Raw genomic sequence first — 27555 nt, 5'->3', positions numbered from 1 at the left:
CCTGTGCAAGACGACACTTAAAAGCTCAATACTGATTCTCCTCGCGACTCTCAGGGCGAGGGGCCGAGAACGTCCCCCGCTTCTCTTGCTGCCACGGCAATGGTCCCAAACTGAGGAGACAGGAGAGAGATCATGTTTCTCTTGCGGTTCAGTATCGAGATGAGGTCAGCCAGCAGCCCTGCGAGGGTTTGTGAGAATCGTTTCATCCGTGCGCTCAATCAGAAGAGAACTGATCCTTTCAATGGGATACCCCAAGGAGAAAACTACAGTAAGGCACGTCCTCCAGAAACATCTCCTCCTCGACCCTCAGCCTCGCCCAAATAGAGATAAGGAAGGGACAGGGCGACCCCCCTGTCCTTTTACCCAGAATGAGTCCCTCCCTAGTGCCCTCCTCCACACGCCTGGTACAGAGCGGGGAAACTGGGCACCTCCGGAGCTGCTGTGAAGAACCGGTGAGCTGAAGACGGCGATGGATCTCAAGAAAAAAAATAAAAGGGAAAGGAGAAGAGCCCAAGAAAGAAATGTATGTTCGAGGGGCAGAGACAGAGTGGATGTTCCCAGTAGAGCAAAGAAGGAGGCTGCAGGCAAAGATCTCTATGCCGGCTCTTACCGTCTGTGGGAGACGCCATCTTCCAACCCATGTCACGTGACGTGGCCAACCGTCGGCGGGAAAACGAGGTTCCATAAGCCACGCCCCCAAAGAGAAACCCTATCCCCAACTCGCAGCCCAGTCTCATTCCCTCGCCTCATAGGGCAATCTTTGCCTAGCCCCGCCCCTAATTATAGCCACGCCCCTTACGCGGATGTTGAGGTGGAGCGACTGCAAAATTCTTGAAGGGTCTTATTTACTTTTTTCAGTGGGGGGGTGGGGCCTCGGTTCCGCCCTTGGCCAATCGGAGTTCCAGGTTAGGGGGGCGTCTTCCCCGTGTGCTCGGTAGGGAGTGTCCAAGTCAGGGGCGTCTTCTCTACCTCCGCCTACGTCATTGGCTGAGGTGGCAGAGGGCGAGAGCATTTTCGCTCCTAACCAATCACTTATCCCCAGGACGGGGGTGTGAGGGGAGGAATCCGGTGTTCCGACCAGTGATTGGCTGGAGAAAATAGTCCTCCCCACCAATGAGGAAGCCTGGCAGGATGGAGGGCGAGGCCTGGCAGCTGTAGTGCTTCTGGGCAGTAGAGGCGCGGGGTGCGGAGCTAGGGCGGCCGAGAGCCATGGCGGCGCTATTGGCGGCGGCGGCAGTGCGAGCCCGGATCCTGCAGGCGAGTGAGGGTGGTGCCAAGGCACCATGAAGCTAGGAATTGGATCCTTTCCGTCCGCTCCCTGAGCCATCCTCGGGCGGGACCACCTTCTTGGCCCAACCCCTTTTTGGCCAGACCTCCTACCCAACCTGTGCGGCCCTGTCCCATGCCCAGCCCTCACTTCATACCCTCCCTGGTCCCGGATCCAACCCTGGGCTGTTACCCTTGGCCCTCTACCCTTTTACTCCTAAGCCTCCTCTTTTCTGGCTCTCGCCCACTCTCCTTCTCCAGCTCTGCCCGCTCCCTGCTGTCACTCTCTTGCCCTCATCTCTCCATCCGCCCACCGTCTTTCCTTTTTACCTCTGCACCAGCCTTCTCTCTCTCCCCCAGAAACTACTCTTTTTGGTTACTCTGTCCCCTGCCGTGAGCGTCCACTTTGCCATTGCTCCCTTCCCCCACCCTACTTCACTATCCGTGGTGATCTGAGGTAAGGGGGAGGGGGGACGCGAGGGGCGAGGGTCAGTGTATGAACTTTGAATTTCCTTCTAGAGGTGGACTCTAGATTTTCACCAAAGGCAGCCATTTGCTAAGCTATTTTCCCTAAGTGTGGCTCTTTGTATTTTCCATGGACTGGCTGTCCCCTTTCTTGCCAAAACTTTGAGTTAAACTTTTTCTCAGCTAAGTTACAGTTTACATAGATAGGGCACATCTACATAGATAGGGTAGATAAGGGCACACAGTTAAAGCTACCAGTATGTTCCATGTATGTTCAAGGTACCAAACATCTTTAAAACGGGTGATAGAAAGTGAGAGCCAGGTAAGACAAGAAGTCTAAGTTCCCACCCCAAAATCAGCTCTTCTAGTGCCACACACCCTCATCTCTGCACTTGGGGGATTGAGTCCTCTCTGAAGCCAACCTAAGGAGAAATGGTAAAGCTACAGGAGTTGCATGCCTGAGGCCTGTAATCTCCAACTCTGTTTATAGTCTTTCCCCTGTTCATGGCCTACCAAGGATTTAGAGTATGTGGCAAGATTTACCGCAGGCAAGAAACAATCTGCAAGAAACAACAGTGCCGTTCTTATTCATTACATCCAGTCTGAGAATTTCCTCTATATTGCTGAGCTTTTAGGTAATATTAGTATTCACCAGGTTTCCGTGAGTTCTAGTAAAGAAACTTGGGCAGTTTTAAGATTCTTGGCAGAGTCAGCAAAGATTCATTTTTAAATATGCTATTTAATGGGGAAGGTAGAAAGGATGAGTTTGAAGGGTTTGGCAGATGGTCTGGCCTCACTCATATTTCTTGCTGCGATCCTCGTTCTGTTCTAGTATCTTTTTTTAGTAGCAGGAAAACAAAGTTTCCACCCTATATTTTTCTTACCAACTTCTTGAAATCTTTTACTGAAATTGGCTTTTTTCCTTTGCCTCCTCTTCCCCTCCCATCACAATGAGTCATTGAGAACCTTAAGAAAGTATTTTGTCCTTTTCCATCAAGGAGAAGAATCTCTCTTTCCATGTACTTTTATTTCAGAAACAGACACTATGTATTTTCTGATTCATTTGGAGAAACTTCTAAAGTGACCTGGAAAAGAACAGATAGAGTAATCCTCAGCCAACTAGGAGTTGTAACATGAATCTTTGATTAAAAGTTTGATAAAAAGTAGCCTATGGGCCAGGCGCTGTAGCTCCTGCCTGTAATCCCTGCACTTTGGGAGGCCAAGGTGGGTGGATCACCTGAGGTCAGGAGTTCGAGACCAGCCTGACCAACATGGTAAAACCCCTTCTCTACTAAAAATACAAAAATTAGCCGGGTGTGGTGGCGGGCGACTGTAATCCCAGCTACTCAGGAAGTTGACGCAGGAGAATCGCTTGAACCCGGAAGACGGAGGTTGCAGTGAGCTGAGATCGTGCCATTGCACTCCAGCCTGGGCGACAGAGCAAGACTCCATCAAAAAAAAAAAAAAAAAAAAAAAAAAAAAACCTAAATTTTGGCAGCCATGAATATTAGAGAACTATCAAAAGGATTTATAAAGGAGAAAGTTAATGTTTTCAATTATTTTAAGTATTCAGCTTATTTTTCTCTGCCACAAAGAGTAGTCAAACTTAACCTAAAACCTCTCTCTGCTCCTTGTGATATTATCACTCCCATGCAGAGATAAAGGAATGTTCGAGACAGGGTCTCGCTCTGTCACCCAGGCTGGAGTGCAGTGGTGCAATCACAACTCACAGCAGCCTCGACCTCCCACGCTGAAGTGATTCTTCCACCTCAGCCCTCCGAGTAGCTGCAACAACAGATCGTGCCCCCATGCCAGCTAATTTTTGTATTTTTTGTAGAGACAGGGTTTCACCATGTTGCCCAGGCTGGTCTTGAACTCTTAAACTCAAGCTATCCTCCCACCTCAGCCTCCCAAAGTGTTGGGACTACAGGCACGAACCGCTGCACCTGGGCAAGAAAATTACTCTTGAAGAGATGTAGCGACTTGCACTGTCGGTGATATGGTTACCGAACTAGTAACTGATGGGGCTGAAAATTCAGAACTTAAGTCTTGCCATCTCTTTCTATGTTAGGCACTGACATAGGCTTACAGTAAAATGCTCACTGAAAGCTCCTTTATTGTACTGCAATAAGTGATAAACAATAGGAGTATCTGGGATACTGTGGGGACCTAGGGAAAGAGCCAAGTATTGCAGGACTAGCAGGCCATGAACCAGGAGAGGAAGGAGTTCCTGATAAAGGATATAGCAAGTAGGAAATAAACATCTAGAGAGCAGCAGTTTGGGGTGACTGGCCACAGGATAGTTTCTTCAGCAACAATGCTAATGGGTGTTTCTTAGGAAATGAAGAAAAGATAGAAGATCGAACCTGTCAAAAACTATATGAATATGTTCTATTATACCAGATGTAGTGCTTTTTACATCCTCTTAACAGCAGGGAGGCTGTATACAAGTGAAAAAATAAAATTTAAGTGGCCTAGAATGCTCAAGTTGGCTGATCAGTGCATTGTCTGCCAACTTGAGAGTACTGAAACAATATCAAATGATTGCTTGGCGAGTACTCATTCTTTCATTGTGCAAAATATTGCTTACTAAGTACTTACTCTCTTCCAGGAATTGTGCTAGGGGCTGGGGACACAACAATCTAGTGACCTCAAAGGAGAGAAAGTTAATCATTAGACAAGCTATTATTTCATAGCGTGAGATGAGAAATAAAGGAATTTGGGTGCTTTATGAGCTTCACAATCAGCTGCTTACCATAGACCTGAGGTTGAGACTTCCTAGAGAAAGTGATGATGGCTGAGTGGGGACCTAAAGGAGTAGGAATGAGCCAAGGAAATTAGATGAAACAGTGCCAGGCAAGAGAGAGCAGCATGTGCAAGAGCAAAGAAAGCAAGACACACGTTAAATTGCAGGAGCATAGAGAACAGGGAGGAAAGTAGCCAGTTATGTAACTAGAAAAGCAAAGATACTATGTAGCGTTTTCTAAGCAACATCAAGGGGATTAGTCTTTATTCCAAGGGCAGTGGAAAGCCAAAGAAGAATTTTAAACAAGGGAATAATCTGACCAGATTTATGTTTCAGAAAGACCCTCTGATTATGGGATGGAAACTAGATTCAGAAAGTTTAAGAGTAGGCTGGGTGTGATGGCTCATGCCTGTAATCCCAACACTTTGGGTGACCCAGGCAGGAGGATCGCTTGAGGCTAAGAGTTCAAAACCAGCCCTGGCAAGATAGGGAGGCCCCATCTCTACAAAAAAAAATTTTTTTTAATTAGCTGGGCATGGTGGCATGTTCCTGTACTCCTAGGTACTTGGGAGACTGAGGCAAGAGGATCACTTGAGCCTGAGAGCGAGGTCGTGTGCACCTGTGGTCCCAGGTACTTGGGAGGCTAAGGCAGTAGGATCACCTAAGCCCTGGAGATTGAGGCTACAGTGAGCTGTGGTTGTGCCACTGCACTCTAGCCTGGGTGACAGAGTGAGATTCTGTCTCAAAAAAAAAAAAAAAAAAGAAAGAGTTTAACATTAGAGGCTGAGAGATGTGTTAGGAAGCTATTATGGAAGGTCAAGTGAGAGACAATGATGGTATAGACTGGGATAATGGCAGGACAGCTAGAGGTGAGTGATGTGTTTCAAACAATTCTAGGACAGACTGCCAGTTTTTTGATTCCCTGCGGAGAGAGAGGGAGGAATTGGAATAGTATTTGGGTTTCTCCTTTGGCAACTTGTTAAAGAGTAGCCCTATTTACCGAGAGGTGGGCTATAGGAGGCATAGCAAACTGGCAAAAGGAAGATGCAGAGTTTAGCTTTTGCTTTTGTTTTTTGTTTTTTGTTTTTTTAAGATAGGGTCTTGCTCTGTCACCCAGGCTGGAGTGCAGTGGCACAATCGCAGCTCACTGTAGCCTCAATCTCCAAGGCTTAGGTGATCCTCCTGCCTTAGCCTCCCAAGTACCTGGGACCACAGGTGCACATGACCATGCCCAACTAATTTTTAAAATTATCCATAGAGGTCACATGTCGTGGCTCACACCTGTCATCCCAGAACTTTGGGAGGCCAAGGTGGGCAGATCATTTGAGGCCAGGAGTTCAAGACCAGCCTGGCCAACATGACAAAACCGCATCTCCACTAAAAATACAAAAAATTAGGCCAGGCGCAGTGGCTCACACCTGTAATCCCAGCACTTTGGGAGGCTGAGGCGGGCGGATCATGAGGTCAGGAGATCGAGACCATCCTGGCTAACATGGTGAAACCCCATCTCTACTAAAAATACAAAAAACTAGCCAGGCATGGTGGCGGGCGCCTGTAGTCCCAGTTACTCAGGAGGCTGAGGCAGGAGATGGTGTGAACCCGGGAGGCGGAGCTTGCAGTGAGCCAAGATCGCGCCACTGCATTCCAGCCTGGGCGACAGAGTGAGACTCTGTCTCAAAAAAAAAAAAATAAGAAGAAAAAAAAATTAGCTGGGTGTGGTGGCATATGCCTGTAATCCCAGCTACTCAGGAGGCTGAGGCAGGAGAATCGCCTGAACCCAGGAGGTAGAGGTTGCAGTGAGCTGAGATTGCGCCATTGTACTCCATTGAGTGCAGGCAGGTCTCAAATTCCTGAACGCAAGTGATCTTCCCACCTCAGCCTCCCAAAGTGCTGGGATTACAGGCGTGAGCTACTGTGCCCAGCCACCTTTTTTAAACATGTGCCCAAGTAACATCCAAATAGAGATGTGGTAAAGATAATTACGTGGGTATCACCTGAAGAGGAAAATACTGGCCAAGGACTAAAGAGTTGGGCATCATCAGGATCTAGATAGTTAAGCCATGAGAGTTGATAAAATCACCCAAGGAGCATATACAGAATGAGAAGAAAAGAAGGCCTAGGACCAAGCCTTGGGAAACTTAAAGAGTTAATGGCAGCCTGGTGTGGTGGCTCACCCCTGTAATCCCAGCACTTTGGGAGGCCAAGATGGTCAGATCACCTGAGGTCAGGAGTTCGAGACCAACCTGGCCAACAAGGTGAAACACTGTCTCTACTAAAAATACAAAAATGTGGCCAGGTGCAGTGGCTCACACCTGTAATCCCAGCACTTTGGGAGGCCGAGGCAGGCAGATCACTTGAGGTCAGGAGTTTGAGACCAGCCTGGCCAACATGTTGAAACCCCATCTCTACTAAAAATACAAAAAATTAGCTGGATGTGGTGGCACATGCCTGTAATCCCAGCTACTCAGAAAGCTGAGGCAGGAGAATCACTTGAACCCGGGAGGTGGAGGTTGCAGTGAGCCAAGATTGCACCACTGCACTCCAGCCTGGGTGACAGAGTGAGACTCTGTCTCAAAAAAATAAAATAAAATAATAAAAGCAAATTAGCTGGGTGTGGTGGTATGTGCCTGTGGTCTCAGCTATTTGGGAGGCTGAGGCAGGAAGATGGCTTGAGCCCAGGAGATGGAGGCTGCAGTGAGCTATGATCATGCCAATGCATTCCAGCCTAGGAGACAGGACGAGACCCTATCTCAAAAAAAAAAGTATATACCTCTTCATCCAGTCCACATATATTGATCGTGCACCACTCTCTCGGTCACTTTTCCTGCATGGAGCTTGCTGGCTACCTTCTCCATTAGGTTGAGTTCAGTTTTGTAGGTTTGCTAGTAGGAAGTTGAGAAGTTCTCATCTGATGGTTTCTGTGTGCTCTGAAGTAAGAAAAACAAAGTCAGCTCCTGAAAGTACAAGAGGAATTAGTAGAATTGGGAGTTTTAAGATAAAGTTGTGGAATAGCAAAGAGTGAAAACAAATAATAAGTGTTTATTATTTATAGAAATGGAGTCTCGTTATGTTCCCCAAGCTGGTCTTGAACTGGGCTCAAGAGATCCTCCTGCCTCAGCTTCCCGAGTAGTTGGGACTACAGGCACAAATCACCGTGCCGTTATTTACAATGACATAACAATAAGATTTAATGAGTACCAGCTTTGTGCTAACTACTTTTCTATAACTGGACAGTCCTGATCAGCTTTAATCTTTAACTCTGAAGTAGGTGAACAAGACAGATGCAGTGTCAACCCTCCTGAAACTGACAGTCTTTATGGGTAACAGATAAGTACCCAGGTGCTGTGGCTTGGATATGGTTGGTTTGTCTCCACCAAAACTCATGTTGAAATTTAATCTCCAATGTGATAGTGTTGGGACCTAGTGGGAGGTGTTTGGGTCTTGGGGGTGGATCCCTCATGAATGGCTTTGTGCTGTAGTGAGTGAATTCTTGCTCTTTTGAGACTGGATTAGTTCCCATGGGAATGGATTAGTTCCTGTGTGAGTGGGCTATAAAGCCAGGATACCCCCCCCCAGTTTTGCCTCTTCACACAGGTCTGCTTCCCCTTTGATCTTCTCTGTTACATTATGACACAGGACAGAAGCCCTCACCAGAAGCTAGAGCCATTCCCTTGAACTTCCCAGCCTGCAGAATCATGAACTAAATAAACTACTTTTCCTTATAAATTGCCCAGTCTCAGGTATTTTGTTATAGCAACACAAAACGGAATAAGATACCAAACAATTACAACACAGAGAGATAAGCCTGAAACAGGAAGTATTGGCTGTTTTCAGAGGACAAAAAAGGGCCTGTTAACCTAGTTTGGGGTAGGAAGCAGACAGCAATGGGCTTCTATTTTATTCAGCAGATATTTACTGAACACCTACTACCTACCCAGTACTACGTTGGTATTGGGAACATAGCTATAAATAAGACATGATGGGCTCCAGGAGAGTGTCAGTGGTTTGAAATGGCTTTGGTAGGGAATAGAAGAGCAAACAGATGAGGTATTTGGAAGGACTATCTGCTGGACCAAAGGACCACCACCTTTTCCTGGGCAGTGCTGCAGGCACCCTTCATGCAGCCCTATACTCTGTGGTTAACAGAGTCCCTTTTCAGGCAAGATAAAAGATTATTAGATTGCAGCTTTCCTTTATATCCCAGTCCTGAGATTTTAGTTTGCTCATTTTGATTGGCTTAAGTATTTCTTAAATCAACTTTGATAATATATATATAGGCTGGGTGCAGTGGCTTACACCTGTAATCCCAGCACTCTGGGAGGCTGAGGCAGGTGGATCACCTGAGGTCAGGAGTTCGAGACCAGCCAGGCCAACATGGTGAAACCCCATCTCTACTAAAAATACAAAAAAAATAAAATAAAATTAGCCAGGCATGGTGGCGGGTGTCTGTAATCTCAGCTACTCAGGAGGCTGAGGCAGGAGAAAAGCTTGAACCCAGGAGGTGGAGGTTGCAGTGAGCCAAGGTCACGCCACTGTACTCCAGCCTGGTCAATGAGAGCAAAATTCTGTCTCAAAAAATAAATAAATAAAAAGAAAATTAGCTGGGCGTGGTGGCAGAAACCTATAATCTGAGCTACTTGGCAGGCTGAGGCAGGAGAATCGCTTGAACACGGGAGGCAGAGGTTGCAGTGAGCCGAGATCATGCCACTGCACTCCAGCCTGGGCAACAGAGTGAGACTCCATCTCAAAAAATCAACTTTGATAACATATATACAGACTTTTTTAGTGAGTTACAGTTTGAGAGTTATCTTGTTGAAACTGATCCTCCCCGTTTACTGATTTTACTCCATCAAATATTATCTATCCAACACATTTTTTCCTTTAATGTACCTATGGCATTTCAATACAGCTTTATTAAAATAAAATTGACACAAAACAATCTGTACATATTTAAAGTATGCAGTTTGATGAGTTTTAACATTTGTATACACCTGTGAAAATAGCATCACAATCAACATAATGAACATATGTCCATCACCCCAAAAAGTTTCCCTCTTCATCCCTAGGTAACCACTGTTCTGCTTTCTGATATTACAGATTTGTTTGCATTCTCTAGTGTTACATAAGTAGAATCATACAGTATGTACTTTTATTATCTAACTTCTGTCTCTTGCCATAATTATGACTATTTATATTGCATGTATCAGCAGGTCATTCCTTTTTTTGCTGAGTAGTATTCCAGTGTATGAATATACCACATTAGTTTCCTTATTCACCCATCCAATGGTGGACATTGGGTTGTTTCCAAGTTTTGGGCTACTACAAATGAAGTTCTTATGAACATTCATTTTTCAAATACCTATATGGACATAATTTTAATTGCATTTGGTAATAAATTTTGATTTATATTTACATTGATTATATACTCTATTACTTATATTTATATTTACATTGATTTTTTTTATTTTTTTATTTTTTTTGAGACAAGGTCTCCCTCTCTCTTCCTGGCTGGAGTGCAGTGGCATAATCACGGTTCACTGCAGCCTCACCCTCCCGGGCTGAAGCAATCCTCCCACCTTGGCCTCCCTAGTAGCTGGGACCACAGGCGTGCGCCACCACTGCCTGGCTAATTTTTTAATTTTTTGTAGACAAGGTTTTGCCATGTTGCCCAGGGTGGTCTCAAAACTCCTAGACTCAAGTGATATACCCGTCTCAGCTTCCCAAAGTGCTGAGATTACAGGCGTGAGTCACCATGCCCAGCACATTGATTTTATATGATCTTAAATTCAGTACCTATTGTGTTAGATACCATGCTAAGTATTTTCATATTGTTAGATTTATGGTACATTTGCCAGGCCCAAATTAGGAAAATATAATGACAAAAAGATTTTTTTTAATCAGTACTATCCTGGAAATATAGGACATGATTATTATGGTTTATTGTTTGTTCATAGTTTGCTGTGTCATAGATTCATATCTTTTCTCTTTAATGACTGTATGGCCTTTGAGAGAAACATACCCCCTATATACTATAGCAAATAGCATATAGTAGCTATTTGCTAAATTTTAAATAACTTTCTGCTCTCATTTATCAAAATAATCGTTCTTTTGCCTCACAGGTTTCTTCCAAGGTGAAATCCAGTCCCACCTGGTATTCAGCATCTTCCTTCTCTTCTTCAGTGGTGAGTTTATTTGGCATAGAGGTTGACTTCTGAGAAGGAATTCAGTATAGTTTTGGGTATCTCTATCTTCTTTACTTAATTGTCATCAGAGTGTATGTGAAACTTTCTAGTTTTTTCCTCCTTTTGGATTATTTCCCTCCTGAAATGGATTACCATGTCAAAAGATACAAACATTTTCATGGCTTCTAGAGGTTCTGCTGACCCTGCCAGATAGTTGTCTTCTTCTTAATGACCTTTAGAGTGGTTTTTACAGATCATCTGTCTGTCAACCACTTCCAGCATCTAAAATCTAATAAATAAGGACTATTGCTCAAATTCTTTCTACACAGAAGTATGCACACACTGTACCACAGTAGGTCACCATTTTTTGGTTCATAGACCGCTTTAAAAATTTAGTGTCCCAGCACTTTGGGAGGCTGAGGCAGGTGGATCACGAGGTCAAGAGATCGAGACCATCCTGGCCAACATGGGGAAACCACATCTCTACTAAAAATACAAAACTTAGCTGGGCATGGTGGCACGCACCTGTAGTCCCAGCTACTCTGCGGGCTGAGGCAGGAGAATTGCTTGAATTCGGGAGGCGGAGGCTGCAGTGAGCCAAGATCGCACCATTGCACTCCAGCTTGATGACAGAGCGAGACTCCGTTTCAAAAAAAAAAAAAAAAATTTAGTGAAAGGGGCCGGGCACAGTGGCTCATGCCTGTAATCCCAGCACTTTGGGAGGCTGAGGCAGGTGGATTGTCAGAGTTCAAAAGTTCGAGACCAGCCTGGGAGACATGGTGAAACCCCATCTCTACAAAAAATTAGCCAGGCGTGGTGGTGCGTACCTATGGTCCCAGCTGCCTGGGAGGGTGAGGTAGAGGGACTGCTTGAGCCTGGGAGGCGGAGATTGCAGTAAGCCAAGATTGTGCCACTGCACTCCAACCTGGGTGACAAAGTAGACTCTATGTTAAAAAAAAAATTAGTTAAAGTGAGCTATATCTCAGAAAAAAATACATAGAAACATTTTCAAAATCTTTTTTTTTTTTTTGAGATGGAGTCTCACTCTGTCACCCAGGCTGGAATGCAGTGGCATGATCTCAGCTCACTGCAACCTCCACCTCCCAGGTTCAAGCGATTCTCCTGCCTCAACCTCCCGAATAGCTAGGATTACAGTCGCATGCCACCAAAACCAGTTGATTTTTGTGTTTTTAGTAGAGACAACGTTTCACCATGTTGTCCATGGTTGGTCTAGAACTCCTGACTTCAACTGATCCACCTGCCTCGGCCTCCCAAAGTGCTGGGATTACAGACGTGAGCCATTTGCCCAGCCAAAAATCTTTTGATCACAAAGGTAATACATGCTCACAGTAATGTAACAGTCAGCTGGGCCAAAAAGTCATAATAGCTAATCTTTATTAACAGAGTTGCTGCTTTTTTAGTATAAGCTTCATAATATCGTGTTTCTACTCATGAAGTTCCACTGTGTGAATAGCAGGGAATTTCCCATTCTCAGAGAGATCACAGTATTGAGAGGCTGTGCCACATCTTAATATATACTATAGTCTGGGCACGATGACTCACACCTGTAATCCCAGCACTTTGAGAGCCTGACGCAGGTGGATCACTTGAGCCCAGGAGTTCGAGACCAGCCAGGCAACATGGCCAAACCCCGTCTCTATCAAAAGTACAAAAAAATTAGCTGGGCATGGTAGCATGTGCCTGTAGTCCCAGCTGCTCAGGAGGCTGAGGTGGGAGAATCACCTAAGCCCTGGGGGTTGAGGCTGCAGTGAGTCATGATCACACTACACTCCAGCCTGGGCAACAGAGTGAGACCATGTCTCAAAAAAATAAAAAATAAAAACTAAGGGCCAGGTGCAGAGGCTCACGCCTGTAATCCGAGCACTTTGGGAGGCCGAGGTGGGTGGATCACCTGAGGTCAGGAGTTTGAGATCAGTCTGGCCGACATGGTGAAACCCCATCTCTACTCAAAATACAAAAATTAGTTGGGTGTTGTGGCGGGTGCCTGTAATCTCAGCTACTCGAAGGGCTGAGGCAAGAGAATTGCTCGAACCCGGGAATCAGAGGTTGCAGTGAGCCGAGATCACACCACTGTGTGCTCCAGACTGGGGGACAAGAGCGAAACTCTGTCTCAAAAAAAAATAAACACACACACACAGAATAGATAGGGATATTATGTGTCTCTTTCCTAGTGGTAACATTTCTAAAGACCAGAAGATTCCGTTATCAACTTGTTTTCTTTCCTTTTGGTGCAAGGGAAAGGGAAAAGCAAAGCAATTAGCTAATACAAAGTTTCATGTTTTTGTTTGTTTGTTTGTTTGTTTTTTTCAGCCAACTGTAAAGCTCTTCATTGGTGGGAAATTCGTTGAATCCAAAAGTGACAAATGGATCGATATCCACAACCCAGTAAGCGAAGCTGCTTTGGGACTTCAACTTATGAGCCTAGAATTCTAGGGACATGATGGGCAAGAAGGGACCTGGGTGTCTGTTGTAAAGCACATAGTGCCACTTCTGTGACTGGATGTACAGTGGAGAAGGTGAGTCAGGCAAAGGATCATGTGCTTATTTTTCTCATCAGGCCACCAATGAGGTCATTGGTCGGGTCCCTCAGGCCACCAAGGCAGAAATGGATGCAGCCATTGCTTCCTGTAAACGTGCTTTTCCTGCATGGGCAGACACTTCAGTATTAAGCCGCCAGCAGGTCTTGCTCCGCTATCAACAACTTATTAAAGAAAACTTGGTATGAAATCTAAATGGTATGCTTTTCCAAACTGTCACCTAGGGCATGTTTGTCACTCTCACAGAGACCTTTTCAGCCACCCTCCCTTACTCTGCAGTATGCAGAGACGTTGATCATGGCTCTCTCCCTTGTACTGCATCTCCTCCAGTCTTATTCTTCCTTGGCTACCTCAGAATTTAAAAGAGGAACATTCTTGCATTAATTTCTATTTGTGTGTCTTCTCTCTAGAAAGAAATTGCCAAGTTAATCACATTGGAACAAGGAAAGACCCTAGCTGATGCTGAAGGAGATGTATTTCGAGGCCTTCGTAAGCTGGGAGCCCCTTATGGGACTTTTGGGAAGGACCAAAGGAAGATGGGAGGCAAAGATCGCAGAATGGGAGGTTGCTTCTTCCTTTACATAGATTTTGCCATCCCATGATATCTTTTTTAATACTTGTGAAAAATGGCAGTATTCAGTATCCCTAAGACTGATTTACTTTACTCTTTACTCTTTACTCAAATGATCTTCCAGTGGGTATATACATATCGCTGTATTTTTCCCATTCAGAGAATCTCATTTTGCACAAACCCTTAACTTGGAAGGGCAAGTCAGTGTACCCTGCGCCCCTTCATTGGCCTGAACCACTTCCTGTCCTCAGGGCTGAAGAGAACAGGACAAAGCTAACTAGTACACAGTGTGGAGAGCTGATGGCCTGACTTCTGTGTTCCAGAGGTGGTTGAGCATGCCTGTAGTGTGACATCCCTCATGATGGGAGAGACCATGCCATCCATCACCAAAGACATGGACCTTTATTCCTACCGTCTGCCTCTGGGAGTGTGTGCAGGCATTGCTCCATTCAATTTTCCTGCCATGATCCCCCTTTGGATGTTTCCCATGGCCATGGTGTGTGGAAATACCTTCCTAATGAAACCATCTGAGCGAGTCCCTGGAGCAACTATGCTTCTTGCTAAGTTGCTCCAGGATTCTGGTGCCCCTGATGGAACATTAAACATCATCCATGGACAGCATGAAGGTAACTGCCCTTCTGCATATGGCTACTTAATCTGGCTACCAAAAAATCAAGGTGTTGAGTGATGGTTGGATGTTTTAGGATAAGGAACCTACTTGTAAGGAGGAAAGGATTTACTCATTTTAACCTCCATGTTTGTTGATGATTTTGCCATCTTTGTGCGCCAAGGTAACTGATTGGGGAATAGCAGTGCTTGTTGCCCTACAGTATATATTGGGACACTAGAAATATGGATTAGGGCTAGACACAGATAAGATTAAAAAGAAACTTTTTTCTTCAGTGTGAAGAGAATACATGAGGGTATTTAATTCAGAGAATTTGCAGATCTCAGAGATACTGAAGGCCTTCTAATTCATGTAATAATAGCTAATACTTAGTGCTTCTGTGTTTCAGGCACCGTTCCTAGTGCTTTTTATCTATTAATCTTTATAATCACCCTTTGAGGTAGGTATTATTTTTCCATTTTGCAGAAGAGAAAAATGAGACATAGTGAAATTAATTAGCCCAAAGTCACAGTGCTAGAAACCGTCAAAGCCAGGATGTGTATACCCATCCAGGAAGGCTGACTCTGATTTTTGCTTTTAAAAACTACACTATATTACCTCTTACATGAGAACACAATAGTGTCTGAGTGTCCCAGTACATAGTCACCATTGAGGAAATATTGTTATTCTTTTTTTTGAGATGGAGTCTCCCTCTGTCACCCAGGCTGGAGAGCAGTGGTGCGATCTCGGCTCACTCTACCCGCTGCCTCCCAGGTTCAAGCAATTTTCTTGCCTCTGCCTCTTAAATAGCTGGGATTACAGGCATGCGCCACCGTGCCCCACTAATTTTGTTATTTTTAGTACAGATGGGGTTTCACCATGTTGGCCAGGCTAGTCTCAAACTCCTGACCTCAGGTGATCCACCCGCCTCGGCCTCCCAAAGTGCTGGGATTGCAGGTGTGAGCCACTGTGCATTGCCTATTGTTATTCTTAAAGGACAAAAAAGAAGGGTTCAGTATTCAAAGGCTGTTATTTTGGAGGAAAATAGGAGTTGCAGCCTTCAAAGTTAGATTAAGGCTGGGTGCAGTGGCACATACCTGTGATCCCAGCACTTTGGGAGGTGAAGGCAGGCGGATCACTTGAGCCCAGGAGTTTGAGACCAGCCTGGGCCATGTGGCGAAACCCCCGTCTCTACAAAAAAAATACAAAAATTAGCCAGGAATGGTGGCATGTGCAGGTAGTCCCATGAGGTGGGAAGACAGCTTGAGCCTGGCAAACAGAGGTTGCAGTGAGCCAAGACTGTACCGCTGTACTCTAGCCTAGGTGAAACAGTGAGACCCTGTCTCAAAAAAAAAAAAAAAAAAAAAGGTTAGATTAGAAGTGGAAATTCTGGAATAGCAAATGAGAAAAATCATGAAAGGAAAGAGACTAAATAGAATTTATTTTTATATTTTTTATTGTTTTGAGATGGAGTTTTGCTCTTGTTGCCCAGGCTGGAGCGCAATGGCACAATCTCGGCTCGCTGCAACCTCTGCCTCCCGGGTTCAAGCAATTCTCCTGCCTCAGACTCCCAAGTAGCTGGGATTACAGGTGCCCACCACCACATTTGGCTAATTTTTTTGTATTTTTAGTAGAGACAGGGTTTCACCATATTGGATAGGATGGTCTCGAACTCCTGACCTCAGGTGATCCACCTGCCTCGGCCTCCCAAAGTGCTGGAATTACAGGCATGCGCCACCGTGTCCAGCCGGCTAAATAGAATTTAAAAGAAACAAGGAGAGAACTTCACAATGAGAATCCAGTATAGAAAAACACAGGCCTGATGCAGTGGCTCACACCTGTAATCCCAGCATTTTGGGAGGCCAAGGCAAGTGGATCACGAGGTCAGGAGTTCAAGACCAGCCTGGCCAAGATTGTGAAACCCCGTGTCTACTAAAAATACAAAAATTAGCCGGGCATGGTGGCGGGTGCCTATAATCCCAGCTGCTTGGGAGGCTGAGGCAGAGAATTGCTTGAACCTGGGAGGCGGAGGTTGCAGTGAGCCGAAATTGTGCCACTGCACTCCAGCCTGGGCAACAGAGCGAGACTCCGTCTCAAAAAAAAAAAAAAAAAAAAAAAAAGAAAAAGAAAAAGAAAAACACAGGAAAACTTCAAATCCATAGCAGTGGGGAAAGGGGAAATTTGCCATGTTGAGAATCCATTTGCTCCTTTGTGAGTGATCATTTATTTTCTTCTTAAAGCTGTAAATTTTATTTGCGATCATCCGGACATCAAAGCAATCAGCTTTGTGGGATCCAACAAGGCAGGAGAGTATATCTTCGAGAGAGGATCAAGACATGGCAAGAGGGTTCAAGCCAATATGGTGACTTCTTATTCCTTTTTTCTCCAATCTTTGTTCTATATATGAAAATTACCTAGGAACAGACCTTCAGCAGAGAGGCCACTCATCCCACTCCAATGTCAGTGTTTCTTTCTTTTTTTTGAGACAGAGTCTCTCTGTCACCAGCCTGGAGTGCAGTGGCATGATCTCGGCTCACTGCAACCTCTGCCTCCCGGGTTCAAGCGATTCTCCTGCCTCAGCCTCCCGAGTAGCTGGGAATACAAGCACATGCCACAGCGCCCGGCTAATTTTTCTATTTTTTTTTCAGTAGAGACAGGGTTTCACCATGTTGGCCAGGATGGTTTCGATCTCCTGACCTCATGATCTGCCCGCCTCGGCCTCCCAAAGTGCTGGGATTACAGGCGTAAGCCTTACCATATCCTCCTGAATGTCTTCTCTTTAATCATGAACCTTTTGAGGAGTTTCATTCTAAGTCACGTTAATCACTTTTTTTTCCTTTTTTTTTTGAGACAGAGTCTTACTCTGTCACCCAGGCTAGAGTGCAGTGGTGCCATCTCAGCTCACTGCAACCTCCACCTCCCAGGTTCTAACAATTCTCATGCCTCAGCCTCCTGAGTAGCTGGGATTACAGGTGCCTACCACCACACCCAGCTAATTTTTGTATTTTAAGTAGAGACAGGGTTTCTTGGCCAAGCTGGTCTTGAACTCCTGATCTCAAGTGATCCACCCACCTCAGCCTCCCAAAGTGCTGGGATTACAGGCATGAGCCACCATGCCTGGCCTCTTTCTTGAAATTCTACATCAAGAGGTCTACTTTCTGTTTTGCCTTTCAGCTGGTTACTGGCATTATTGCTGTAAGGCTGTAAGTTCTTTTTTTTTTTTTTTTTTTTTTTTTTTAACATTGCTCTTCATATAACTGAAAAACCCAGCAGACAACAAATTCCTGTTTTTTGTTTGTTTGTTTGTTTTGAGACAGGGGTCTCACTCTGTCACCCAGTCTGGAGTACAATGGTGTGATCTTGGCTCACTGCAACCTCCGCCTCCCAGGATCAAGTGGTCCCCCTACCTCAGCTTCCCAAGTAGCTGGGACCACAGACTGGTGCCATTATGCCTGGCTAATTTTTTGTATTTTTTGTAGAGATGGCGTTTCACTATGTTGCCTAGGCTGGTCTTGAACTCCTGACCTCAAGTTATCCTTCTCACCTCAGCCTTCCAAAGTGCTGGGATTACAGGCATTAGCCACCACACCTGGTCCACTGCTTAATTTCTTAGCTTAGTTGTATTTGGCCAAGGAAGACTCATGTGCTTTCTGCATTTTTTTTTAGGGAGCCAAGAACCATGGGGTAGTCATGCCAGATGCCAATAAGGAAAATACCCTGAACCAGCTGGTTGGGGCAGCATTTGGAGCTGCTGGTCAGCGCTGCATGGCTCTTTCAACAGCAGTCCTTGTGGGAGAAGCCAAGAAGTGGCTGCCAGAGCTGGTGGAGCGTGCCAAAAACCTGAGAGTCAATGCAGGTAATCAATCACCTGACTTGCCCCCTTAGATTTTGCATCTGTGGCACTAAGCTCTTGGGTTCTGTCACTGGCCTTGGCCAGTGGGAACAATCATGTCTATTCTTACCATTTCCTCTCTTTATACTGTACTTGTCATTTGGATTCATCTTGTTAGCAGTCTTTTTTTTTTAAAGCACAGGCTGTCTGTTACCCAAGCTGGAGTGCAGTGGCACCATCCTAGCTCATGGCAGCCTCAAACTGTTGGGCTCAAGTGATCCTCCTGCCTCAGCCTCCTGAGCAGCTTGGACCACAGGTGCGGGCCACCACCTGGCTAATTTTTTTATTTTTTGTAAATATGAAGTCTCACTTTGTTGCCCAGGCTGGTCTGGAACTCCTGGGCTCAAGCAGTCCTCCTGCCTTGGCCTCCTAAAGCTTTGGGATTACAGGCATGAGCCCTGGCAGCAGTCATAATTTATGTTAATGAGGACCTTAAATTCTTGTGTTGTTTTACAGGAGATCAGCCTGGAGCTGATCTTGGCCCTCTGATCACTCCCCAGGCCAAAGAGCGAGTCTGTAATCTGATTGATAGTGGAACAAAGGAGGGAGCTTCCATCCTTCTTGATGGACGAAAAATTAAAGTGAAAGGCTATGAAAATGGCAACTTTGTTGGACCAACCATCATCTCGAATGTCAAGGTGAACAACTTTCACTTCACAAATATGAGAGCTGAAGGCACCTTAAAGGCTATAGAATCTCATCCCTCTAATTTATTAATGAAAATACTTAATGACTAAGACCTTATCTCTTGCCAGGATTGATCAATTATTTTATCTGGAGTCTGAATGAGCCTCCCCTTCTAACTCCCAACCAAACTCTTTCCACTATACCAGCAGTCTGCAGACTTTCCATAAAGGGATAGATATTTCCAGCTTTGCAGGGATATAGTGTCTGTTGCAACTAAATTCTGACATTGTAGTGTGAGATCAGCTATAAACATTGTGTGGTTGTGTTCCAAAAAAAATGTTATTTATGGACACTGATATTTGAATTTCATATCATTTTATATATGATTAATTTTTTTCAACCATTTAAAAATGCAAAAACCATTTTTAACTTGGGGCTGTACAAAAACAGGCAGGAAGCCGCATTTGGCCCACAGGCTATAGTTTGCCAAACGCTATCTTATCTTATACTGGTTTGTTAATGTTTTCTCTCCCCTCTCCCTCTTGCTGCCTAGCTTATGGCTACTGCAGTGTCTCAATCAATATATCAACCACCCAATATTTATTGAAAGTGACAAAAATAATTGACTTGTCAATTTTTATTTATCAAAACTTTGAAAGTCTCTCAGCTAACATGACTTAAAAATTGAGGTTATGAGGCATTTTTTGAAATTCATATATCCTTACTATAATAGTGAATCATCAAGTGTTGAATGTAAGTGCAGTAGAAATTATGAAATCTCTTGCCACAGAACCATACAGAAAAATCCGTTTATCAGCAACAAACATTAATTGCGTGGTGAAGGATGTTTTGAGTGTCTGCGACCTGATATCAAAATATAAACATACAGACATATTTGGGAGGCAAAGGAGTGAATAAGAATGGATTGTTTATGTTACAGAAAACAGCATGGGGTTTCTGTAAAGAGAAAAATTATCCTGGTATATTTACTATAGATTGGATTTATAAAAAATAAATTTTCATGTAACTTTTTGATAACAATTGGATGAAACTAGTCGTTCAGGTATTAAAAAGGCAGCTGATGATGGGTCATGAACTAAAGATACAGTCCCTTAAAGGAAGTGTGGTTATTGTTGATAGGAATTCCAAATTGTTTATATGATTGGTAACTTGGAAGATGGAATACACTTGAGAGAGGACTTTTTTTTAAAATAGGTGATTTGAAATGAAAAGAGATTAGTAATATGAAAGTTGTCCACGTAAATGATGTGTAGTAAGTGAAAGTACCAAATAAGCATAAAATACTCAGAATCCAAAAAGCTGACTTCTTTTCTGGATGCATCACTCCTGGCAGCCAAATATGACCTGTTACAAAGAGGAGATTTTTGGTCCAGTTCTTGTGGTTCTGGAGACAGAAACATTGGATGAAGCCATCCAGATTGTAAATAACAACCCATATGGAAATGGAACTGCCATCTTCACCACCAATGGAGCCACTGCTCGGAAATATGCCCACTTGGTGGATGTTGGACAGGTTCGTGAACATTATTTTTAAGAGATTCTTATATCCATTTACTATTTCCTAAGAGGAAACAGTAAATAATGGTGAGTCATTGGTTTAAGATTGCCCCCATGACCTCCCACATTGCCCCATTTCTTCCTCAGGAATGAAAGTTCATGGGGTAGAGGATAGGGTAGAAGGTGGGTATTTAAAACTGGTCTCTGATGCCTTTGTGTTTCTAAATGGAGAGTTCCTTTGTCCTTAGGATATGACACGGATTTGTTCTGTTTTAGGTGGGAGTGAATGTCCCCATTCCAGTGCCTTTGCCAATGTTCTCATTCACCGGCTCTCGATCCTCCTTCAGGGGAGACACCAATTTCTATGGCAAACAGGTAACTTTTGAGTTAAATTTTTTGTCTTTTCCTTTAAGAAATTTTCTTAAAGATATTCAGGAGCAAGGATTCTGCAAGGAAGGGACTGCCAGCAGCATCTGTGAGGTCATAATCAGTGCTTCTCAGAAGGTTCCCTAAAAAAGATTTAAAAGTTAACAAAATTTTGCCAAAGCTGCTTCTTCCTGAATAATTCAAAGCAACAAAGTTTTGAGGAAAGAGCATGGGGAAGTCTAAGCCTTTGTATATGCCATTTCCTGAGTGTGTGACCCTCTTCCCCATCTCTCCCCTTTCATCTGACTAACTCCTAATCATCTGTCATGTCTCACTTTAAAAAATGAGCTCCTCCAGAAAATCTCCTCCAACTACCACCACCCCTCCCTCAGTGCTGGGTAGTGTGACCCCAGTGTGTTCCCATTGCACGTATTTTTTCCGTAATAGTTATTCATTTACAAAAAATGTTGTTGAGCACCTTCTTTGTAGCAGACATTATTATTACTATTTTTTTTTTTTTTTTTTGAGATGCAGTCTCGCTCTGTTGCCCAGGCTGGAGTGCTGTGGCATGGTCCTAGCTCACTGCAACCTCCGCCTCCTGGGTTCAAACACTTCTCCTGCCTCAGCCTCCCGAATAGCTGGGACTACAGGTGCCTGCCACCATGCCTGGATAATTTTTTGTTTTTTAGTAGAGACAGGGTTTCACCATGTTGGCCAGGCTGGTCTTGAACTCCTGACCTTGTGATCTACCCACCTCAGCCTCCCAAAGCACTGGGATTACAGGTGTGAGCCACTGTGCCCGGTCTGTAGCAGACATTATTTTAGGCACTATGAATACAGCACTGAACAAGAAAAGTAAAGCAGATCTGGAACCAAATTGCCTGTGTTCAAATCCCAGCTAAGCCAGTTATTAGCTGTCTGACTTTGGGGGATACCATTAATTTTTTTTTTTTTTGAGACAGAGTCTCACTCTGTCGCACAGGCTGGGGTGCGGTGGCACAATCTTGGCTCACTGCAACCTCCGCCTCCCAGGTTCAAGCAATTCTCCTGCCTCAGCCTCCCAAGTAGCTGGGATTACAGATGCCCACCACCACACTCGGCTAATTTTTGTATTTTTAGTGGAGATAGGGTTTCACCATTTTGGCCAGGCTGGTCTCGAATTCCTGACCTCAGGTGATCCGCCTGCCTCAGCCTCCTAAAGTGCTGGGATTACAGGCATGAGCCACCGCAGCCAACCAGGATACCTTCTTTATGCCTTAAATGTATTCACGTATAAAATGAATAACAATAGTACCTATGTATTTCATAACATTGTAGGGATTGAATTATCACTATTGGCCAGGTGCAGTGGCTTACGCCTGTAATCCCAGCACTTTGGGAGGCTGAGGCAGGCAGATCACCTGAAGTCAGGAGTTTGAGACCAACCTGGCCAACATGGCAAAACCCCCTCTACTAAAAATAAAACAATTAGCCAGGTGTGGTGGCAGGTGCCTGTAATCCCAGCTACTCGGGAGGCTGAGGCAGAAGAATCCTTTGAATCTGGGAGGCGGAAGTTGCAGTGAGCCGAGATTGCACCACTGGACTCCAGCCTGGGCAACAGAGCAAGACTCCATCTCAAAAAAAAAAAAAAAAGAAGAATTATTACTATTGCCACATCGGCCAACAGGTGCATATGTCCTGAGGCAGGAAGAAGCATGGCACATTCAGACAGTGGAAATGGGCTGGGGCACAGTGAGCAAATGAGAAGAAAAGGAAGAAATGAAGTTAGAGAGGCAGGCAGGGGTTGAGTCATGTAGGGCTCTTTAAGCCATTTAAAGAAGCCCTCATCAGACTGTAGTTGTTATCTACTTATCTGCAGTACCTGGCACAGAGCAGGCTGCCCAAACATTTGTTGAACAAATAGGCTAGGGGAAGTTCTTTCTAGTCATAGGACTAGAGCCATTTTGAAACCTTCATTAATAAATTACATGTTTTGTTATACAAGTCTCCCCTTTTATAGGTTAATTTTTTTTTTCTGTGCCAGCTGTGTGCTGCCACAGGGCGAGGGATGTGGGGCTTTTTTATTTTATTTATGTTTGGGTTATTAAAAAATTAACAATGGGATTGCATAGCATTATGACAGTGTGGCCAAATGGTTAAGAAGTCAACACTTTGGTATTTGGAGGTTGATTATCTCCAATTATTTGTATATTAGTCACAGCTTTTGGTTTTTTGTTTTGGGGTTTTTTTGATGGAGTCTTGCTCTGTCACCCAGGCTGGAGTATAGTGGCATGATCTTGGCTCACTGCAACCTCAGCCTCCAGGGTTCAAGCAATTCTCGTATCTATGCCTCCCGAGTAGCTGGGATTACAGGCACGTGCCACCACACCCGCCAATTTTTGTATTTGTAGTAGAGACGGGGTTTCGCCATGTTGGCCAGGCTGGTCTCGACCTCCTTACCTCAGGTGATCTGCCTGCCTCGGCCTCCCAAAGTGCTGCAATTACAGGAGTGAGTCACCGCACCCGGCCTAGTCACAGCTTTTGTAAAAATGACTAATTTGATACTAGTAACATTTCTTTTAAGCAAAACAGAGTACAACTATTGTTTAAAAATTGTTCTCTGCCCACCCTCTCCATTTATTTATTTTTTTGAGATGGGAGTTTTGCTCTGTTGCCCAGGCTGGAGTGCAATGATGCAATCTCGGCTCACTTGCAACCTCCACCTCCCAGGTTCAAGCAATTCTGCCTCAGGCTCCACCACGCCCAGCTTTTTTTTTTTTTTTTCCCAGTAGAGACGAGGTTTCGCCATGTTGGGCCAGGCTGGTCTCAAGCTCATGGCCTCAAGTGATCCGCCTACCTCAGCCTCCCAAAGTGCTGATATTACAAGTGTGAGCCACCGCTCCTGGCTGCACCCCCCAGTTTAATTATTATAAATTACTCTGGTAATCTGGTAAAATGTCATTCTAGCTTGCTAGTAATTATATAAGTGTTAGATCTGCACAATGTATTCTCTTTTGCTCAAGCCTACTCTTATAAACTATATCTATCTATATATAGAGAGAGTTAAATATGCTGAATTTTTGGGCTCACATGTTATAGGTAATTGAGAAGTGAATTTGTATAATGTCAGACATTTTACTTTAGATTTCTAAGATACTTTGGGTTTGCCACTTCAATATAGAGCTCATGATCTCTGATAATTATCAGAAATGGCCGCTGGGTACAGTGGCTCATGCCTGTGATCCCAGCACTTTGGGAGACCAAGACTGGCGGATCACCTGAGGTCAGGGGTTCAAGACCAGCTTGGCCAACATGGTGCTAGCCAACATGGGCTAATCTGAAATTAGCCCTTCTCTACTAAAAATACAAAAATAGCTGGGCGTGGTGGCACACACTTGTAATCCCAGCTATTCAGAAGGCTGAGGCAGGAGAATCACATGAACCTGGGAGGCAGAGGTTGCAGTGAGCCAAGATCACACCACTGCACTCCAGCCTGGGCAACAGAGCAAGACTCTGTCTCAAAATAAATAAATAAATAAATGGTCTACTATATAATAGCTGGGGGCACGGTGGCTCACACTTGTAATTCCAGCACTTTGAGAGGCCGAGGAAGGCGGATCACTTGAGGCCAGGAGTTCGAGACCAGCCTGGCCAACATGGTGAAACCCCATCTCCACTAAAAATACAAAAATTAGCCAGGCATGGTAGCAGGTGCCTGGAATCCCAGCTACTCGAGAGGCTGAGGCAGGAGAGCTGCTTGAACCCGGGAGGCAGAGGTTGCAGTGAGCTGAGATCATGCCACTGCACTCCAGCCTAAGTGACAGAGCAAGACTCCATCTCAAACAAAAAAGAAAGAAATACTAGTTTCAGCATAATAATGATGGCTAAGGTTTGATTGTTTACTATCTGCCAGGTATTATGTTAAATGTTTTAGATCAATTATCTTAGGAACAATATATATTGGATTCTGATTGCATTTCTCAATTAGGAAAGTGAGTAGCACTTTATAATACCTCCTTCAAAAGCTAATTAAAAGAAGAATCATGAAACCCCAGAAATATATGCTAACTTTTTTTCTGTTTTCCTTAGGGCATCCAATTCTACACTCAGTTAAAGACCATTACTTCTCAGTGGAAAGAAGAAGATGCTACTCTTTCCTCACCTGCTGTTGTCATGCCTACCATGGGCCGTTAGAAACAAGTTTGTTTAAGACTGACTCCATCCTGAGTAATCTCCCTTTATTTTTGACCAGCTTCATTTGTCAGCTTTGCTCAGATCAGATCTATGGGATTGGAATACATTGTAACTAAAATCTTCCTCAGGACTATTAACCCCTGCAAAGTTTCTATAGGGAACTGCCTAGTGTAACAATGAAACCAGATTTCTCACTTGCTCTTCATACTTCTATTTTGAAGTAACTGTTGTAACTATGAAATGCTTATCTGAAAGTAGTGCTTAAACCCGATTTCTAAAAATTATCCCATTTTCTGATGATTTGAAGGGGAGAAAAGCCAGTGTATGTAAAGAAAATGTTCCAGCCAGGCGCGGTGGCTCACGCCTGTAATTCCATCATTTTGGGAGGCCATAGTGGGCAGATTGCTTGAGCCCAGGAGGTGAAGAACGTGGCGAAACCCCGTATCTATTATTTAAAAAAATTGAAAAAGTAAAAAAAGAAAAGGGAAAAAAAAATTTTTAAAGAAGATGTTCCAATAATTGCAAGAAGAACTCTTAGATGGGGAAACAGGACAGAAATAACTCACCGCTTTTGGTTGATCCTCAAACATAGCGCTACCTAAATGCCACTGGGAGAGACCTCCTGCAAAGTTTTCTTTAGCCCCTCTTTTATCCCACAATACACAAGATATAATCCATTTTTATATATCCCAAAGTTGTGGCAACAGCTTCTTTCTTTTCTGCTCAATGCCACTTTGTTTCCTAGTAATTCATGACCACTATTAATTCTATCATTGTCACTGCTCCTGCTTCTTAAGATCACTTCTCAAGGATACCTCAGTAAGCAATGGATAAATCAACTTTTTGTTATATGTGCCAAGTACTAAGTTTCAGGGTTCTCTTCAGCAATCATTAATTAATACTTCAGCCATTAATTCAGATGCAAATAATTTTCTTGTTTCTTTTTTTTTGAGATGGAGTTTCACTCTTGTTGCCCAGGCTGGAGTGCAATGGCGTGATCTCAGCTCACCGCAACCTCCATCTCCCAGGTTCAAGCGATTCTCCTGCCTCAGCCCTCCTAGTAGCTGGGATTACAGGCATGCGCCACCACACCCAGCTAATTTTGTATTTTTAGTAGAGACGGGGTTTCTCCGTGTTGGTCAGGCTGGTCTCGAACTCCTGACCTCAGGTGATCCGCCTGCCTCGGCCTCCCAAAGTGCTGGGATTACAGGCATGAGCCACCACACCTAGCCAGATGCAAATAATTTTCTTAGAAAATTATTTCAAAAGTTATTTTAGGCCCAGAAATCAAGGAGTGTTCCAACCATGAAAATGGGTAAGACACCTGCCTTAAGCAAATCTAACCTGCTATTACTTGCCAAATTTTATATATTCTTTTCTCTTGCCTGTATTTCTAATTAGTGATTTGTTTAATGAAGAACTCTTCATGTAGAGCAATTAACTGGGCCTAAGAAATTTCGAAGCTTTCCATGACATAAAGTGGTTTAAAAAAAAATGCTTTGACAGTCTTCTTCTGCCATTAGTTCAACTGCCTTTACGCTTTTTTTTTTTTTTTTTTTTTGAGATGGAGTTTCACTCTTGTTGCCCAGGCTAGAGTGCAATGGCGTGATCTTGGCTCACTGCAACCTCTGCCTCCCGGGTTCAAGCAATTCTCCTGCCTCAGCCTCCTGAGTAGCTGGGATTTCAGGCATACGCCACCATGCCTGGCTAATTTTGTATTTTTAGTAGAGACAGGGTTTCTCCATGTTGGTCAGGCTGGTCTCGAACTCCCAACCTCAGGTGATCTGCCTGCCTTGGCCTCCCAAAGTGCTGGGATTACAGGTGTGAGCTACCACCCCCAGCCACCTTTATGCTTTTTGTTTCTTTGATATATCTAAACTTAAGGTCAGAACAGAAATTCATGTGCTGAACAGAATGGATTCTTTTTGCAATACCAACCCAATTGAATCCTCTTTTTATTTTCCTGCGTCCTTACCAGTCACTTTGATAGTGCTAACTAACCTACACTATGGGGGTTATTCATGAATTAAGTATGATAAAAAAAAAAAAAAGACCTTGAAAATGTTGTGTACCCTGTGGAGTTGAGGCTTATTACTACCACCTGGCTGGATAAAATGTCAAAACCTTCAATCACTTAAGGTGACTGGAACTTTTGTAAAATACACTTATGATCCTACTGGGCCTTTTTTTTTTTTTTCTGCTTTCCTAAATATGAGGCAATAGAAATTTATAATTTCAGACTACAGTACCCCTTGTTTTAGCTCTTATCACAGCTGGCAACTGGTAGTGATTTTTTTTGTTGTTGTTTTGTTTTGTTTTGAGATGGAGTCTCGCTCTGTTGCCCAGGGTGGAGTGCAGTGGCACGATCTCGGCTCACTGCAACCTCCACCTCCTGGGTTCAAGTAATTCTCCTGCCTCAGTGTCCCGAGTAGCTGGGATTACAAGTGCATGCCCCCACACCCGGATAATTTTTTGTACTTTTAGTAGAGACAGGGTTTCACCATGTTAGCCAGGATGGTCTCAATCTCCTGACCTAATGATCCGCCCACCTCGGCCTCCCAAAGTGCTGGGATTACAGGCGTGA

At 44.2% G+C, this 27555-nt stretch overlaps 3 protein-coding genes across 22 annotated transcripts in view; 1 reads left to right on the top strand and 2 right to left on the bottom strand.

Annotated features, from left to right (window-relative positions):
• The window catches only part of LIN52 (lin-52 DREAM MuvB core complex component), a 118132-nt gene extending 117170 nt beyond the window's left edge, over positions 1–962 (bottom strand). For 2 of the 10 annotated variants that reach the window (XM_054665705.2, XM_063792687.1), the window contains exon 1: positions 611–798. In XM_054665705.2, the coding sequence (XP_054521680.1) occupies positions 611–737 (127 nt within the window). In that variant the 5' untranslated portion in view covers positions 738–798. 10 annotated transcript variants of the gene reach the window in all.
• ALDH6A1 (aldehyde dehydrogenase 6 family member A1) lies at positions 917–27209 on the top strand. The gene is made up of 12 exons (XM_016926391.4): positions 917–1257; positions 10597–10659; positions 12991–13065; positions 13238–13399; positions 13628–13706; positions 14112–14414; positions 16636–16757; positions 18062–18251; positions 18744–18925; positions 20269–20448; positions 20709–20807; positions 24867–27209. Exons 1-12 carry the CDS (start codon positions 1210–1212, stop codon positions 24969–24971), a joined length of 1608 nt encoding a protein of 535 aa, XP_016781880.1. The 5' UTR covers positions 917–1209; the 3' UTR covers positions 24972–27209.
• Positions 2460–27555, bottom strand: part of BBOF1 (basal body orientation factor 1) — a 63520-nt gene continuing 38424 nt past the window's right edge. For 5 of the 11 annotated variants that reach the window (XR_010151211.1, XM_529625.8, XM_054666682.2 and 2 more), the window contains one exon: positions 19710–20941. Coding sequence is in view for 6 of the 11 variants with exons in the window: in XM_529625.8 (XP_529625.3) it covers positions 20930–20941 (12 nt within the window). In the remaining 5 variants the exon portion in view is untranslated. Of the gene's footprint in view, positions 2817–7247; positions 7405–19536; positions 20942–27555 lie in introns of those variants that run through there. The other 6 variants (XR_008539265.2, XR_002939312.3, XR_010151213.1 and 3 more) reach the window with 3 other exon arrangements.

Source organism: Pan troglodytes, chromosome 15, assembly GCF_028858775.2.
Source record: "Pan troglodytes isolate AG18354 chromosome 15, NHGRI_mPanTro3-v2.0_pri, whole genome shotgun sequence".
NCBI classification, from domain to species: Eukaryota; Metazoa; Chordata; class Mammalia; order Primates; family Hominidae; genus Pan; species Pan troglodytes.
The sequence above is the reverse complement of the archived record's forward strand: the minus strand, read 5'-3'. Positions and strand labels throughout refer to the sequence as shown.